The sequence below is a fragment of the Cyanistes caeruleus genome, chromosome 2, assembly GCF_971803275.1.
Source record: "Cyanistes caeruleus chromosome 2, bCyaCae1.hap1.1, whole genome shotgun sequence".
Lineage (NCBI taxonomy): Eukaryota > Metazoa > Chordata > Aves > Passeriformes > Paridae > Cyanistes > Cyanistes caeruleus.
The window spans coordinates 111,359,972-111,377,659 of record NC_141702.1 but is presented as its reverse complement, the minus strand read 5'-3'; the positions used below and the strand labels follow the sequence as shown (position 1 = coordinate 111,377,659).

At 37.9% G+C, this 17,688-nt stretch overlaps 1 protein-coding gene across 16 annotated transcripts in view; it reads left to right on the top strand.

Moving 5' to 3' along the window:
- WDPCP (WD repeat containing planar cell polarity effector) overlaps positions 1 to 17,688 on the top strand; it is a 147,560-nt gene that overhangs the window by 87,899 nt on the left and 41,973 nt on the right. For all 16 annotated transcript variants that reach the window (XM_023923241.2, XM_086879147.1, XM_086879156.1 and 13 more), the window contains one exon: positions 13,925 to 13,988. In XM_023923241.2, coding sequence (XP_023779009.2) covers positions 13,925 to 13,988 — 64 coding nt within the window. The remainder of the gene's footprint in view (positions 1 to 13,924; positions 13,989 to 17,688) is intronic.

Here is a 17,688-nt window from a genome sequence, read left to right as displayed (position 1 = left end):
AATACAGGAACTGAATTACAAGTACAGAAATGTATCTTAGGTGTTCCTTGCCACTTCAGTAGCACTCTGGTATTTTATTATGATGTCACTGCTTATAATAATATAACGCATTATATCATTATGTAAAATGTTGAGCAGAGGTGGATTTATTGGGAAGCCTTGGGGAGCTGTAACCTCCCTGCCCCCACCCTTTTGCTATGTGTGTTGGTGTGATGGGGGAGTGGCTGCACCACCTCCTGCCTCTGTCTCACAGCCTCATGTAGCCGTGTACGGAACACGGAATGGGATGGAACAATTCTTCACTCGTTAACTGCAGCATCGCTGACTCATGGCTTTGCTTCACTCTGATCAAGCATTCGTAAATTGTATTTGTCATATTTTCTAATGCATGAAATGATCTTGTTTGTGTGACACAGACACACAGGCACAAACACGCGCCTGCTTTGTTGCGTTCCGTTTTTTGAGAGAGGGGCTAGAAAGTAAAGTCTAAAATGCAGCGCAGGAGTTGCAGAATTAAGACGCAGACACAGTTCTGCGGTTCTTCAGTGCCCTTTCCTTCTTTGTAATTCTGTTTTTGTGTTTGTGAATACTCAGTTTAAGGATTGTTTTTCTTTTTTTTTTTTTTTCCCCTACATGGAAAACTAGTAAGATTCAAACCATTTGCACCTTTCAATCTGATAATTTCATTAAGAGAATGTAATTTGGTTTTTTTTCCCCACAATACAAATATGTTTATCTACAAAGCAAAGCTTTGCTATAAAACATATAAAACATAGTGCTTTTTCATCTTTCAAGAGAAAAGTTCAACTCTGTTCACATTCACTGGTAGAATTTTGGATGGATTCATGAAAGATTCTCCTTTGTATGAATCCAAAAATGAGAACCTCCACCATGTTTTTACTTTTGCTGTTTTCACTCCTTCACAAATCTCAGAAATGTTTTACTCTTCGCAGTGTTCCATGTAAGATGCTACTGGGTAAATGCAAAAAATTATCTTCATATTGGGCAGAACGCTCATCAAGTGATATGACTTTGCACACAGGACTTGATAGGGCTCCTCTGTAAATAAACACACTTAAAGAAGATGAGAAGGTAAGTGGTCATTAGCATCAGGGGAGACCTCCTTCCAGCTACCACTGATCTTTAGGAACCACTTCACTATTCAGGAGTTCTGAAGTGCACTGCTATACTACAAGACATGATGCCTGGACACAGACAGTTATCACTTAAGTCCAAGACAGCCTTTGAAAAGTTAAAATAAAGCTCTTTTGCCCTGCAGGTACATCACTAATGCAGTACTAACTACCCCTTGGTAAGCAGGTTCCCATATCACTACACTGCAATCTCCAAAGTAGATATTCACTGTGAGTATTTCCATCCTAAATAGGACCCTAAATCAAAGGTGAAAAAATGTCACAGCTCCATAGGAGCAGTTCCCAATCCTGTTTGCTGCCAGCTGTATGGAACTGAGAGACAGAGTGAGCAAAGAGCTTTTATGATCCTTTTTAAGAGCACCCTAGAAGTAGAATCTATAATTATATTACTACATAGTGTGTCACAAAATATGTATAAACAGTAATGGTTACATGATTCAGGACTAAGAATGTCTTTTATATTCATAAGGTAACCTATTAGGCATTAAATTATGCCTTCAGATAAAATGATCATTGATGGGAGTCAGGTTCTCTATGGTGGCCACATGAACAGAATTCATCTCTATAGGATTAAGTTCAGTAGTAGCATTTTCACTAAAGTAGCACCTTCTGGAGAGAACTTTGAAGAGTCATTTTTTTGTCATCTTTTGAAAAACGATCAAAACCGAAGGTTTTCATATTACCAGAGCACTGATAAATGAGAATTTATATTGCTGTGATGGAACTACACGCAAAAAGATTCCCCTGGTCATGCTTCTTGACCTGTTTTAAAAACAAGAAATAAAGGCACCTATTTAATGGAACTAGGTTATTTTTGCAATTAAAGAGGTTAAAGACCTCATAAAAAGTTTAGACTGTGTTTGCTTCAGTCCTATGTTGTTAATGATTTCTTTTTGTAAACCAGCTCCAACACAGTTTTCAATTTTAGTCAAGTACTTTGATGCTACAGGAATGGCTCTAGGATTTAATTCTCTAGTAATGATTACAATGTAAGAATTAATGAGCAAAATATTGGGTTGGGGGGGACAATGATTTACATGTCATCATTGCTTGAGAACAAAATGCCATGAAGATAAACCATGACAAATAACTGTCAGAGATTTGGGCAAGGTTTGTTGCTCAACTTAATGGGAGAGACATTGCTTGGAGAATGGGAAGAATGGTCCCTTACACACACTTAGAGCAGTCCCAGAGCTGCTGTAAACTGGAGCCACTTTGCACAGCCAACAGATGTAGTTTGGTTGCCCAGAGTGCCAGAAGTCATCCAGTTCTCTGCTACGTCCCCACCCATGGGACTGCACTAGAAAAAAGGAACATGAAATAGCTACACTGGACTGATGTTGTTTGTGCCAAATCTATTCCCACATGCTGGTTAATCTGACTTTGATATTGCTACTTTCAGAAGCTGAGCCCACATTGAGACCACTGTTGTGTTGTGTAACTGATAATCTGCCCTTGTAAGGTGGCTTTTTCCTGCTGTACCAGCTGTGCAATTTCCCTGAAATCTTAAGGGCTTTGGACATACACTGAGTGCAGAAACAATGCAAATATTCATGGACAAAACCCTCAAAAATTAGTTCTTAGCAATGTATCTTCCCCCTTGAGCAGCTGTTCTAAGTCAGCCTCAGCCTTCCCAGGTCATCAGTTTCTCCCTCTCCATCAACTCCACCTAGTCACTAATAGCATCTTCTTTTAGAGTGATACTCAAAAATCTCTAATTTGAGGTCTTGACCAAGAACTGAATTTAAATTTTTTTTCTTTGATGTCTTTCCAGATCAATTAATGTCTCATCTCTTTACCAAGACACTTTTTCTCCATTCATCTTCAAAGTCTTCCTGAGCACCACCATTACACTTCCCTTTGCTGTGTGTCGACCATCTGGCAATATTCTATTGTGAACTCAGCTCATCAGATCAGTTTTCTCTCACTCCCTCAGCCTTTTTTTCTGACTTTCCTCCCATTTCCATCCAGTGCCCTGCAGGAATAGCTAACTGAATAGTCAGGCAGCCCTAGGCTTTCTGTCTTCAAATGCAGATCTGCCTTTTATGGTTCTTCAGAACCCAAGAGCCTGCGAAGGAAAGAACACCAGAAGGAAAATTTAGAAGAAAGTCAGCAATAGTCATTTGTCCAATAACTGGATGTAGTGTCTTGGGGGTGCACCTCTCATGCCTTAATAATGTAGAATTTATGTGTCCTACATGCTCATCTGAGCTTCCTCTGTAGTTAGGATAAAGACATGGGCACCCAAAGGATGAGTAATCCCATTGAAGGGAGATATCTCAGATAAGCGTGAAGAGTCAAACGTCACTGCCTATCCCTATCAATTAACTACAAAAGGAGCCTACCTAATTAGCTTAAATTAGCCATGTAAAGGTAAGCTGTTTGAAGATAAATGGAATGATTTGCTGTAAATGTCTAGCTCCTGTATCACATTATTACTGGCCAGTTAACAGAAAGATCTTAGATGCTCAGATAGTTTCTGTAATAGAATGAGAGAGGCACATAGACTAGAAAAAATATATCAAGGAAGGTTCACAAAAAGATACAAAAATTAGACAGGTATGCAGATCTCTTTAAAAATCTCCTTTTGACTAGTTGGCCAAGATAGAAGGGAATGTTTCTTGAATGTTTACACTGCTAAGTGCCGAAGTATCAACTAGAGATCAGCACTAGGTAAAATTAATTCAAAATTTCTAAAGGTAGTAAAGGATAAAACATCTGAAGTACTCACTGTGGTGTGTAACCTCACATTTAGAATGACCTTAGCACCTGAGGACAGAAACAGGGAAAATATTAAGTCGGTTTTAAAAACAGTCTGGAGAGACCTTGGAGAGCTATGCCCTGTAAGTCCAGCCTCTGTACCAGTGAAATTAGTAGAAAATATATTTTAAAAATGTGTGACATAAAAATGTGTGATACAGACAAATAACTTATTGGGGGAGAGCCAGCAGGATTTCTGTAAAGGCAAGTCATGTCTCAAAACTCCAAATTCTTTGATGTCAGCAATCATATGAGTAATGGCTATCCAGCTGCTACTGATGAAAGTTTGACCATTGAAGACCTTTTTGGAACATCTCCCACCAATATGTCTTAAAGAAACTAAGCTGCCACAGGATTAGAGGAAAGCTTCCCTTTCATAGATAAGTAATTAATTAAAAGGTAAGAAACAGAGTAAGAGTAAGTGGTCAGTTGTCATGGAGGTCACCAATGGAAACTATAAGCATAGCACATCTATACTTATAAAGTAGCCTGGCAAAGGAGCAGATAGTGAGCTGCTATTTACTAATGACACTAAATTATTAACACTGGTAAAGATAGGACCTGCTGTGAAGAACAGCAAAAGGGCTTCACAGGATGCAGTGACATGGTGTCAAAATTGAAGCTAAAATGCAAATAAATTCAGAGTGAATCACTTTGTACACAGTGGTGTGTGACTCAAATCTTCATGTGTAAGATGCAATCTGAGCTCAAAATTATTCTGGAAGAAGAATTTGATCCTATAACTCTACAGCTATAAAATACTCAGTGTACTGTTCAGCAGAAGTACAAAAAGCACATTGCAAACTAGGAATTCTTACTAGGCAAGAAAATAGTGAACTTCAGTTCACCTGCATTTTGTGTGTAGTTTTGGAGGCTCATAATCTGTAAAAGGATATAGTAGAACTCAAAAAGGTTTAGGAAGGGCAGCCAGGATGATTAAAGGCATGAAACAGCTTTAGTGAAAGGAATGGCTAAATAGACTAGAACTCCTCGACCTAAAGAGGAGGCAGCAGAGATAGAGATCTATTAAATTGTGAGTGTTAGGGAGAAAGAGCACAGTAAATGACTGCTCACTGCTTCTTCTAATACAAAAAATAGAGGTCATCAAGCAAAGCTAACATGTGGTCGTTTAAAAATATAGTGATTCTTCACTTAATGTATAATTAAAATATGAACCTCTTTACCACAGGATGTTGTGGATGATAAAATTGTATGTGAGTTCAAAGGCAAGGCTCAGAGAAGAGGAATTCTGGCTGGAACACCAGCCTGGAAACCACCTCTGGCTCAGCAAATCCCTGAACCAGAAATTGTTGGAGACTAGAAGACTACTTAGGGAAGTATCTCCATATGCTTGCCCTGTTCTAATATTCTCTCCTAGCTAATGGCAAGGGATTAGGTCAGGAGTGCCTTCAGTCCCAGCAAAAGGCTGTTCCTATGTTTTATGTTCTGGACATGGTGCTGTGCAGAAAAAGCACATCAAACTCAATAGTTTCCCATTTTCTCCCTCAAAAATGTGCCAAAATTCACAGTAAGTTCCAGGCAATATTTTGTCTGTTTCTTCTGTGGCTATATTTGCTGTAATGGAGCTGTTACGTGTGGGAATTGTATGAGCATTACCACTGCAATTTTTATTATAAAGAAATAATTTGGATATTGACAAACATAGATGGAAAAGGTAAATATACTCTAATGGAACCATAACTCAGGAAGTGATTCAAAACTTGGCCCTGCACCATGATTCTGTAAGTAGATATTCATCTTTAGGCAGCCAGCTTTAGAAAATATGGAGCAAATATATTTTCTCCAAGAAGTCTTAGCACTAAAAAAGCACATCTTATCCAACGTCAGGCATGAGGGAGAATTGGCCCTGTACCTCATAGAAAGCCAAGGAGGAAAAGGGCCTGTTCATCTTAACTTTAATACCAAATTTCCATCTGCTGCAGCTCAAAATTGCAGAGATATCACACGTATACAATAGGGATTTATTATAGAGGCAGCAACTCATCCTTAACCACAGCGATGATACTGGGCCTCTGTTATATAGCTGTCTTTAGTGTGTAGACATGCTGATATGTTTGCTCAATAAAATCCAGCTTTCAAGACATACTGTTAAGTTTACATGATCACCAGAGTGAGAGGGATAAAGCTGGAAAAGAAGAAAAGCAGAAGCGAATTAATGCAATAAAGGCTAGGATTTAACAGACAGGGTTGAGTAAAATAAATGTGAAACAACAGGTGTCACTGAGTCTTATCAGCATTTTTAATTAACACCTGTTTTTAGCCCAGAGTACTTTGGAAGAGTATGTTAGAGTGTGTCTGTATTTAAAGATAAAGATACGCTGTTGAGAAGTTACTAAGTAGTGAGAGGTTGGAGGAATGAAGAGGTTTGGCGGTGGGGGAAGCCTCTGTTTGCTGGGTGGGTGTTGGTTGCAGCTTAGAGAAACCTGAAGGAAAGCCACGATGATAAAATTAAAAGGTAGGGAAATACTGCTATGGCAACAAAATATGTTCTCTTGAAGGAAAATGAGTATGAAAAAGGAAATAAGGAGTGTAGGAAATTGAAAGGAAGTACAGATTTCAGGAAAAGACAGGATCTAGTTGAAAAAGATAGAAATTGTAATAGTTTCAATGTATGTAATAATATTTTATGATAGTAATAAATTTATGTTATCCAGACTTTTATGATACCTGCTCTGGAAAATTTCAGAGCACTTGACAGATATGGAAGAATTCTTATTCACAGTAGGAAGGGGATTGAGTCATACACTTCAGTGGCCCATCCTGCAAGAACACAAGCCAACGTGATGACCAGCTGTGGGTCTAGGTATAATGAAAGATATGTCATTTATTTGTTGAACTTTGCTCAAATTATTTATAAACCAGCACACTATGACACTGTGGAAGTGCCTCATACCTACACCTCAGAAAAATTTGTTTAGAGATCCTGATTCTAAGAACATTTATGTCACACATTGTCCATGTGATGCTGGTTTATAATTAATTTGAGCAAAGTTCAACAAATAAATGACATACCTTTCGTTATACCTAGACCCACAGCTTTTTCTAGAATATTTCATACATCTAAACTATTTCTTGCTAAGTATGTATTTTAAAGGTTTAAATGATCCCTTATAATTAAACTACTTCAAAAAATAACTTAGTTCACTTGAAAATCTGACTCAAAATTCTGTCCTGAGAAGAAGTACATGAGGCAGTCACCTGAACTATTTCACACAATAATAGGTATTGGTTTCCTAGAGCAGAATTTCACCCTAGAAGATAGAAATCACATGGTAAGATTATTAACTTTTTTTATGGTTGGTTTGGGAACGACCTCAAGATTCACAGCCAGTTAGAGCCCTCAAGGGCTTTCTCTGGCCAGAGAGTCATACTGTCTGGCTTCCCTTATTAGCTTTCGCTTTCTTCCTATTTTTTTAATTTGGTTTGCTTGTTTGCTTTCTTGCTTCAAACCAGAGGGTACCCTTTGATGTGAAGGGCATTCAGTTCTACGCCCAACAATCTATGAAGTTATGGGTGGACTTCCTTTAGGTCAGAGATACCTGAGAGTATCTTTCAAGGGACAGAAATTTTGGGTGCCTTGAGATACTTATATTTTTGTATTTGTGTACTCTATTTTCTCATGGTTATTCACTGACTTTACCTGAGACCTATTTGTGTATGACCTTTGAAAGGTTCCATAAGGGATTTCTTTTTAAACAAGTCACTCAGGCCACAAATACATCACTTCACTTAATATGCCCATATTTAGGGCCCATGGAAAATTATAGGTCATAAACCCATACATTAATGCTTTGCTAAATCTGGGCCTGAAGGGATGTATAGATTATACCTGGACAACCTTTAGAGCTCCTGCATCTAAAATACAATTTAGGATACAATTTAGGAGATTATCCCCTTGACTCACACACACATAGACCCAGTGGCTGTTTCTCCATTAGCCTTTGGTGTGCTCTGCAGCACTTTCTCTTCGTCGGTATCATAGAAGGTAACAAGGCTGTGAACTCTCCTCAGAGGTTTGTGTGTCCTGTTCAAAGGAGCTCATAATCTAAAACATAGTGCTATAATAGCAGGAGGTTGGCAAAATAATACTGCTGGCATCTCAGAGGGTGGAGCTTTCCAATGCCTCCACTGATCCTTCTGCCACTTCTCTACAAACTTTCAGAATCATTGGGGAATCTCAACCAATTTAACAGAGGGTAGAAGTCTCAGAAATAAGCAAATGCCTGCAAGTTTTGTGAAAATCAGCAACCACTTGGGGTTAAATAGAATGCAGGAGGTTATCTGTGTCCCAAAAAGCTGCAGTGAAAGTTCAGCAGATAGAAGTTCTGCCAATCAAGACATGCACTGCTGAACACCAAGCGTGGTCCCCATGGCCTCTGGTTCAAACCTTTGTTGGGAGGGGACCGTGGATGCCCTGCTGGGAGAAGGACAGTGTTCTCTGGAGCATGTTCTGGCAGGGTACCTTGGGAACAAAAAGAGTTACTGTGCTGAGCCTGAGCAGGAAGAAGCATAAAATAGGTTCTTTGGAGAGCTCCTGGTCTTCAGGCTCCACTCAATTTTCGACAACCACCTTATTTAAGGTTAACTCATTTGGGTAAAACTCACTTATTTAACTCATTTGGGTAAAATCTTTTCAGGTTTTGGTTGTCTTTTGCTTAAAGTGAGCTTTTTTGATTGTTTAACTGGGTTTTTTTGAAGAAATATGAGATCTTGATGTATTTATTCCTCTCCAGGAACTCTTAAGTGCCACTTGTTCAGCATTCAATATAAAATGCAGGATATAAATCTTTGACTAATACTATACTTTACATGCAATACATACACAGCAATCTAAGTCTTCAGAATTTACTGAAATTTTGCATTAAAGTATCTCCTTGGAGGTCAGTAGGATTTCAGGGTTGTCATTTTAATGTCATGTCATTGCACATGAGAATTTTTCCTGTGAAACATGTAAGTCCTTTTAGCCCTGGTTTTGTAAATGGGCTCTGAAGCTGACATACAGCTACATGCCAAAATCAGTGGTGTTGTGTTCAACAGTTGGTGAAAAACTAATCTGTCCCCATTTAAATCAACCACTTAGCAACATAGCCACGCACTTTTTAGGTTCTTTAACCTGATAATCTGTAATTATTCTGGCTCAGAATTCCAACAGAATGGGGTTCAGAGTCATTTTGCAGATGTTGTTCTTTATTTGAATATTGTCTAATTTAAAAGGAAAATATTTCAGATAATAACAACATTTTTTAAGGGGGAAAAAAGCATGAAAACCATTTCTGTTCCAAAAATTGCTGATATGAGAATTTATGAGGAAACAGCGCCTTTTATGAATAATTATTATTATTGTGTTTAAGAAATGGGCAAGATGCCTAGAAATTGAATGAAAGAATGAGCTATTAAATTGAAATATTAAATGAAATAACTGAATTAAAAGTGATCATGTAAACCCAGCAGTAAATGTTGGGAGCTGTAGCTGATTGAACATATTTTCATCATCTGTTTTGTATGCTTAAATACAATTGCTTGATGTAAGTAAACACTTGATTGATATTCTGAATACTTTAAAATCTGCATATGCATCATGGAATACTGAACAATTAAAACTTAATTTCAGTGTAGTTTGATTACATGTAAATTATTTCAATATTCATTTTTTCCTGTTCTGTTTGCTCAGTGCATATTTAATATCCACTTTTTGAATGCATATCACTCTTGATTGGACTGTGAGATGAGGAGGACTCTGAAATTTCTTCCATTAAAAAGAATTGCCTTATAAATGTTATTTGTGACACAGCTCTTCCCCTGCAGATTATTTTCTAAATGTTGTGTACTCTTATTGAAGACAAGGAAAAAAACTGCTGCAGCCCTCCTTTATCAGCCCAGCACAAGGAATATGCTTACATGGTTGATGAGCATGTCTAAGAAGGCTTGTCGGTTGTAACTAGTCCCTAAAGAAATGTTTCCACCTTTTCTGCACTATATTGCTTGCCTGCATGAGCTCCCTCTCCCTTCCCTTCCTCCTCCCTCCACATGATTTTTTTTTCATTTTCCTAGTTCTTGGAGGTCTTTCGAGACACTTTAATATTATGGCTAAATATTACAAGTGTTTTCAAGTTGACCATTTTCAGTCTGAAAAATGTATCTCTATCTTTAAGTGACCATATTCAATTTAGGAGTTGTGGAATACAGATGAAAAAAAATTGCCTTTTTATATATTTGTGGAACATTTTCTAAAAACCAGATACTTCTTTCCCCTTCTTTGCAGACTGCAATCCAGACACATTTTTTTGATCAACAGTATTTCAAATTTATTTATTTATTTATTTATTTATTTATTTATTTATTTCTGAACATCCAACAGAAGGAAATCCCAGGCATTTAATTTTATTATTTATGCCAGTGAACACAATGTCCTTTCTGAAGTTGCAGATAACTTTATTTTTTTTTTATTACTTATATATTTTATTTTAAAATAAAATGATTTCCTGGAATATTTTCAGTTAAGTCATATTCCCAAAATACAGGCAGGCAGCATGTTTGTCACTTCACCATGGAAAGCAAGTCTGGATTCCTCTCTACCTTGACTATTTTTGACCTACATGCCCATTGTTATATTATTCACATTTCTCCTTGATTTCCTTGCCCATACTAACAGAAATTTTTTTACACTTTTTTTAGAATGTGTATAATAACAGTATTTTTTATATATATATAAGAATTTGAAGTTAATGTTGTATCTACTTGCAAGGAAATGTTTTCCTATGTGTCCTACACAGTTAATTGCAGTTTCAGAGTTCTAATCTTGAAGGTCATACTTCTATTGCCTGTCACTTTGACCAAACAAGTGGCTGAACGTCATGGTTTGCAGGTGGATTTCCTTATCTCTCTTTTTCAAGACTCATGTAAGTCTTGATTGCTGGAGTTACTGTGAACCAAGCAATAAGGGGCAAGGTGGAGGAAGGTGTTGAACCCTGTTCAACACCAGGGCCCTGGAGATTCCATTTTAGAGAGCAAATGTTGTACCTGGTGACTGCGGCACAAGAACAAAAAGGGGGAGAATTTTACTTGGGGGTATTTTGTTTGAGGTGCTGATAAACTGATAAGTGAGTGTGCTAGCAACAGTAAGAGGTCTTCCTACGATAAAACATGCTTCTAAAACAGTTATTATTAACTTAAGGTTGGTCTCATGCTATATAGACCTCTAATGGTTTCTGTACATTAAAACCAACAAAACTTTAATAACTAAGGGTTTCAGAATAACAATTATCTTCTAGTAAAGTTAGGTTAAAAAATGCTGGATATTCCTGACTGATTTAATACTGTTGTCCTAAGTAAAGCAAACTTGTCACTCTTCTTTGTAACATCTGCCTTCTTTTAAGGCAATTCAATTTATAATAAATTATGAAGTAACTGTGATTGTTATTTGCAACACTCTTGGTTTGTGAAGAGCATTCCTTAGATAGTCACTTTTTTTCCTTTTTTTTTCCTTAGTACAGAACTGAAAATAATGAGTTAACATCACACTTTTATGAATAGGGGCCATAATGAGACTGAAGTATGTATGTTGATTAAAGGAAAAATAATTGAAATCTTTGTGAAACTGCAAAGAAATTATGGCTTAAGGCCATATTTCTGTTTTGCAAGTCAATCAAATGAAAAAGTTATTTTATATTTTTTGGTTGCTGGCATTTGTTTTTTCCTTGGCTAAAGCAAATGTCATTCAAATAGTCTATATAGTGATAACTTTGGAAATAACAAATAATGACACAGACATTCTTTTTAGCCAGTCACATAGCTGGGTTCTGTTCAGTTCCAATTTCCCCTTTAAGTACTAAGAATGTGTATTTAATCCATAATGGAAAATAAAAATATGCCAGGAAAAAATATAAACATGATATCTGTTCAAGCTACACATATTTTAACAGGTGCTTAATTAAAGCATAGCTTCAAAAGCATCACTGCAAAACAATGTATTCTGATGGAAAATCCAGCATAGGAATCATTTTGAAAAGCTTCAGATAGACAGACAGGGATGAAAAAGTGGGGGTGCACTGCCTGTTCCCTGGTGATCAAAAGGTTAATTTTAATTTATCTCTTCCCCTCCCTTAAACTGGTTCTGTGAGGAGGGCTGCAAATTAGTACTTGGAAGGCACATCAGGGAGATTAGCTTTAGGGAGGGAAGGGCTCCCCACTCCAGCTCTTAGGAACCTCACCTGGAGAGTGCATTTCCTTTTCTACTTAAGCTAACATATTATGCCTTCTTGTCACGAATGTTATTCCTTGAGGAAAAGTCCTCTCTGGTTCTATCTTGCAATCTGATGAATCATTCCAAGTGTGTGGTAGAGGAGAGGGGAGCGATAAGGCTGTAACAGGAGGGAGCCAGGAAACCGCTGAGGCTTTGGCCGGGAACAGGAATCCCGGTGTGGTGCATCATATGGGATTACTTTACCCACCCAGGCAAAGGAGGATTCCCATCTTTCCTCTTGTTCACACCGGCCTGAGGAGGAGCTGCTGCACTGCCCACTGTTTCCTGTGACACCACCAAGGTACAGAGCTGTACAAATCTGGCATCCATGCGATGCTGTCTGACAATATTCATTTGACAAGCACAGCCGACACCTTTCTAACCCTGAGAAATCACAATGGTGTCTTTTCCCCACTGGGACAAAGAAGTTATCTCCTTCCAAACCTCAAGTGTCCACAACTGATCCATTGTTGAAATTGTTAACAGGTGGAAAGGGGGAAAATATATCCACTTTGTAATGGGACAAATACAAAATTGTTCTGTATGGGATCAATCTTTTACCGCCCAACTGAAATAAAATCGGGGTATTTGCATTTCTATAAATAATCACCAAATCTAGCTAATTTTAAACAGTTAAAAATGTGCAATAGAGGAAAATGTGTACAGATAGAATCACTTTCTCGTAACACAGTGTCACATAATGGTTATCCACACCTAGTGTAAGAGAGACATTAGCCCAATGCAGAATTTTCCATTGGGATTAGCATTTGCCAGCACAATGTTGCACGTGTCCTCAGAAAGCTTCTGATGGATGGCTTGTGTTCTGCTTCTATGGAATTCCCAGGGATTGGGATATTCACACCCTTGCCTAGTCCCTCTATCCTGTGTGGGTATTTGCTGTAACTCCCAGGAGATGGTGTGTGGTGTCTGGGTAGGATGAAGGGGTCAGTCTGTTGCCACAAATGGAAGAAGCTGTGGATATCAAGGCATGGCCTCAACCCGCCAAAGGAATGGTCCTTAAAGGTGAAATTCCACATTCATGCTGCCCCCTTCCTGCTCTGCTGCATCTCTGGGTGATGCAGAAGGTGGTGCCTTCTACAGCACACCTAGAGATAATTTTCACTTGTGATTTTGCTCTTTTCCTTCTTATTTTACTTCATTGATGCAATCTTTTTCACTGTAGGATCTCAGAAAACTCTCAGGAGTCTGTGCTAATACTGGGCTAAGGTAGTTATGAGACAAAATAGTATCACTGTTTTAGTCCCTAAGGGTTCATGGCTCAACTGGTTTAGCATCTTCAGAGAGCTGTATTGAGGGGTCTGCAAGGACAAAACTCGGTGCAAACTTCTACAGGGACCTTTGAAGTAATGTGAAATTTGAGATTAGCATTTTCTGTAGAGGATTCTGAGGTTCCTACCAGCATTGCTGGGGATACTGTTTATCTATGTTGTGGTTGCTATCTTTGTAAAGGATGGATTTGTTAGGATCTTCAGATTCAACCAGATCTGATGGGACTCAACACTGAACCACTTGGTGAAGATTTTAAACAATGACAAAGGTTAAGGGTAGTCACTGTCCTCCCTCACAGTTCTGCAATCTGACTATGAGCCTATCAAGTTTCCCCAATAAAGCTTTGACATCACTTTTGGTGAGCATTGAAGGACTTTGTACACATGAACAAAAATCTTGAAAACGATGCAGCTCTTAAATGAACCTCAGCAAGTGATGTGTTTCCTTTTTCTTTCAGGTATCAGAGGTTTGAAAAAGCATTTCTGCTTGCTGTTGATATCGGTGCTCGGGACCTGTTCATGGTGAGTTGTTCATGGAGACAGAGACTGTTGGAGGATATTAGTTGTCAGCTTTTGCACACATTAAAGCAGTTCCAGGACATTTCCAGGACACATACTGAAGACAGGGCTGTTCTACCTTTGCCATCATGAAACTCATCAGTAGGAACTGAGTATCTTCAGAGTCACTGACATTTTCCCCAGCATGGCCTACAGGCTATTCTTAATTTTCTAGGAATTATTGTCTGTGGTTTTAAACTTTCCCTTTCTTCATCTGACCTGATGTGGGTGAATGTCATCTTTCACTCTAATAAGCTTATACATTTCTAATCTGTTCCTTTAAGTTCAACTGCTGAGTCCTGGACACAAGAGCTGTCCATGTCCTGGGGATCCTGAATGCTCTTAGTTTGTCTCTTGGGGTTTTGTGAAAAGTGACAAATTATGAACGCTTCTGCTGGTACTTTTAAAACAACAAAGCTCAGCAGCATCAACACAAGGGTTTTAACATTTCATGCACTCTCTGCCCCCTCCCATTTAATTAGCTACAAAAGTAAAATTAACCAGCTCTTAAAAGGTCCTCTGTGTGAGCACTGCAGGAGGTTCTTGTTTTATAAGATCTTGCACCACAATGTCACAGTGAGGTCAGATGGACAAAGCCAGTCGTGCTCTCCCAGTCTCTCAGCATGTTGCTGCTCCACAGCTGATTTCATTGTTTTCAAAGAAACAATAGGAAAGGGCTTGTTGAAAAAAAGGCCCTTTGAACGATTCGTTTGCTTGACTCTTTTGCATAATGAAGACATTCTGTTGTTTAAATTAAGCTTTGACACTAGATGTTAATATCATTTATCCCATTAAGTCACTTGCCCTGCTAGTTTGATCTTGATATTTAAATTGTATGTTAAATTACACAATTAAATCCTGCTTTTAGGGGTTATGAAAATTCCCTTCTAATTATATAAAAAGTTGTGTGAACCTTTTGATGTTTTTTTCACGGCTCTAATCATCTGGCTTGTTCCATCTAATTAGAAAGATGTGAATACTGCGATAAACTTTCCTAAGTATGCATCAAAAGAATGTGATGGAAATGTCAGACTTTTAGGAAATTCATTACATGTTCTATGTTTACTCCCCTCGATTTTCTGTCTTTTTAGATCATCTCTTTCCTTTTCTCTCTTTATTGAACATAGCCTCTTCAATACAAATTTTATACCTAATCATGCTAAGCACTGCTGCAGCCACATATAAGATTCAAACTGTAGTATGTCTGGAGCAGATTAAAGCTTTTTTTCAAGGGCTCTCCAAGTGTACAGATAATAAATACTCCCTAATTTTAGCCATTCTGACAGAATAAATGTCACAGCATTTGCCATCAAAGGCCCTCTCTCTTATGACTGAGAGCATTTCCCACATGATCTTTTTCTCTTTCCTTCCCTCTGCTGACAGCAGGATTAAGGAAGAACCTCTGTGCCAGGGTGGGAACACCAGTGTTGGGTGTTGAGATGGGTGCACAGCTGCTAGCAAGAGGGAGGGACTGTCAGTACCTGGCTCCACAAGCGATAGGTAACATGTTCTACTCTCACCAAAAAGTCTCTCCAACTTTCTTCAAGAGGAGTTTCAATGTTCACAAAACAATTAACTCCATCCTTTCCTCTCTCAACACCTACTCTTCATTTCCTATCCTAGCAATGCCCTTAAACATAAATCTGTATTTCTGAAGAGTTCCTCTTGGCTTATGTCATTGTGAGATCAAAACCAGTTCTTTAATGTCCTCATTCTGCTTGCATTACCTTTGAAATTCTTCATAGTTGCCCCTAAATTATGCTATGAGCAGCACACATCTCTGCCTCCTCTGGGGAAATGTCCTTTTGCTAATTCATCGTCTAAGTCAGTCACTAATGAACAAACTTTACAATAAGCTAACAGTGGTACTGCTGCAAGTCCACTAAGTACAGGACTCAAGAAGTTTAAACATGCATAGGTCATTAAGAGTATTTATTTGTGCCATGGTAATTTCTGGGGAATTTTGGCGTCATTGTGCTTAATACTGTGTGAAAATTAGATAACCTGTTCCCTGAAACCCTACAGTCCCATTAGTATGACAATGCTACTGCTAAGCAAGGATTGTGCATCCCTCTTTTCTGCTTAATACTGAATGATTCCTATATATTGTTTATGTAGGGCAAAATGCAATTACTAATATACCATTTGATTTTGCATATATTTAAAGCAGTTTTATCCATTTTTAAAACCTCAGCTAGCTCTAGGAGTCACATCACTTTATTCCCAACTAATTTAATGGGATTTCAAGAAGAAAGAGTAGTCTAAATAAAGATACCTGATGACATAAGCAAAATGAGAAAGAAAAAAATCTGTTTATTAAAGGGGAGCAGAGAAGGAATAAAAAAGGAGAGGATAGAGAGGAATAAATACAACAGAAGTTGAGGAGGATGCAAACATTGAGTACCCACCACTTGAGAGTTCTAAGAAAATGTCTGTATCTTAGAGAATTTACCCTGAGCATCAATTTCACCAAACAGGGCTCTACAACATCTCCATTATTTGTTTTGAGACTGCAAAGAAGTTTGAGAGAATGTTACCCAAAGGATAATTCTTTCAAAGAAATGAAAAAGAAGGAAAAAAAAGGCTTAAAACTATAGCTGTAGCATCACTAGATGATGCCATAGCAAGACACACACACCGCTGTGTCTCTCCCTGAGCTTTACCGTCACTTCACATCCAAGTCCATCAATTAATATCATCTCCTACGAAGTTCAATAAAAAAATAAAACTGAAAAGGACATAATATTACTAATAACAGCTCCATTTATTGGACAGTGACTGATCCAATCTGTGACAGAAAAGATCAAGCAGTGGAAAGGTTGTTAGCTTGAAGTGCTTTTATAGTGCGTTCCAGCTCTCAGCTGCTGAAAATTCAAAAGGCCATCCCATGTACCAAAGGTAGCAAAAAATGCAAGGAAAAGACACGTTAATAAAACTGTCAGATCTTGGGTGATACACTGATGAGGAAAGTGCATGCTTCGAAGAAATGTTGGAGTGTTGCCCAGAAATATCCTATAGACAAATGCACATCGTGTTTCAAATGACTTCTGCTCACCAACAGCCAGCTCTGTGAGTCACAAAGGTGACGGGGAAAGGGAAGTTGTCCAAAAAGTAAGCAAACTGTTAAATGATAAAATAGAGCCCTTTCAGCAAGCTTCTGATAAGCAGCTGGAAATTGTTTTTATTGTCACCATTGTGTTTGAGAGAGATGTGACCTTTGGACTTATAAATTCTTAGGTAATTGTGTGAAAAAAAATCTGTCATGAATATTCAGATAATTTAATTCTTTTTTTTTGTGTCATTCTTTAAAGCACCCTGTAATCTGGTGCATCTTCTTTCTGTTTTTTAGTTTTCTAGTTTAATTCTACTCAGAGATTTATAAATTCTTAGAAAAATCCACTTTTGCTGGTTTGTTTGAATGAGAAACACCTAAATTTGGTCTGAAATGGTCTAATTAGGAGATTTCATATCTGTAAACTTTTCTTTCTTAAGCTGGCTTAGAGATGAGTCAAAGGCTACTTTTTTTATTCTTCATGACCAGTAACTTGAGGAACAAAGAAAGCAAATTACCAACCTACTGCTAACCTTTATTTCTTACAAGGCTCCTGTTCAATAATGATGGATATGTAACACCTTTACATTTTTTTACTCAAACCAGAAAATG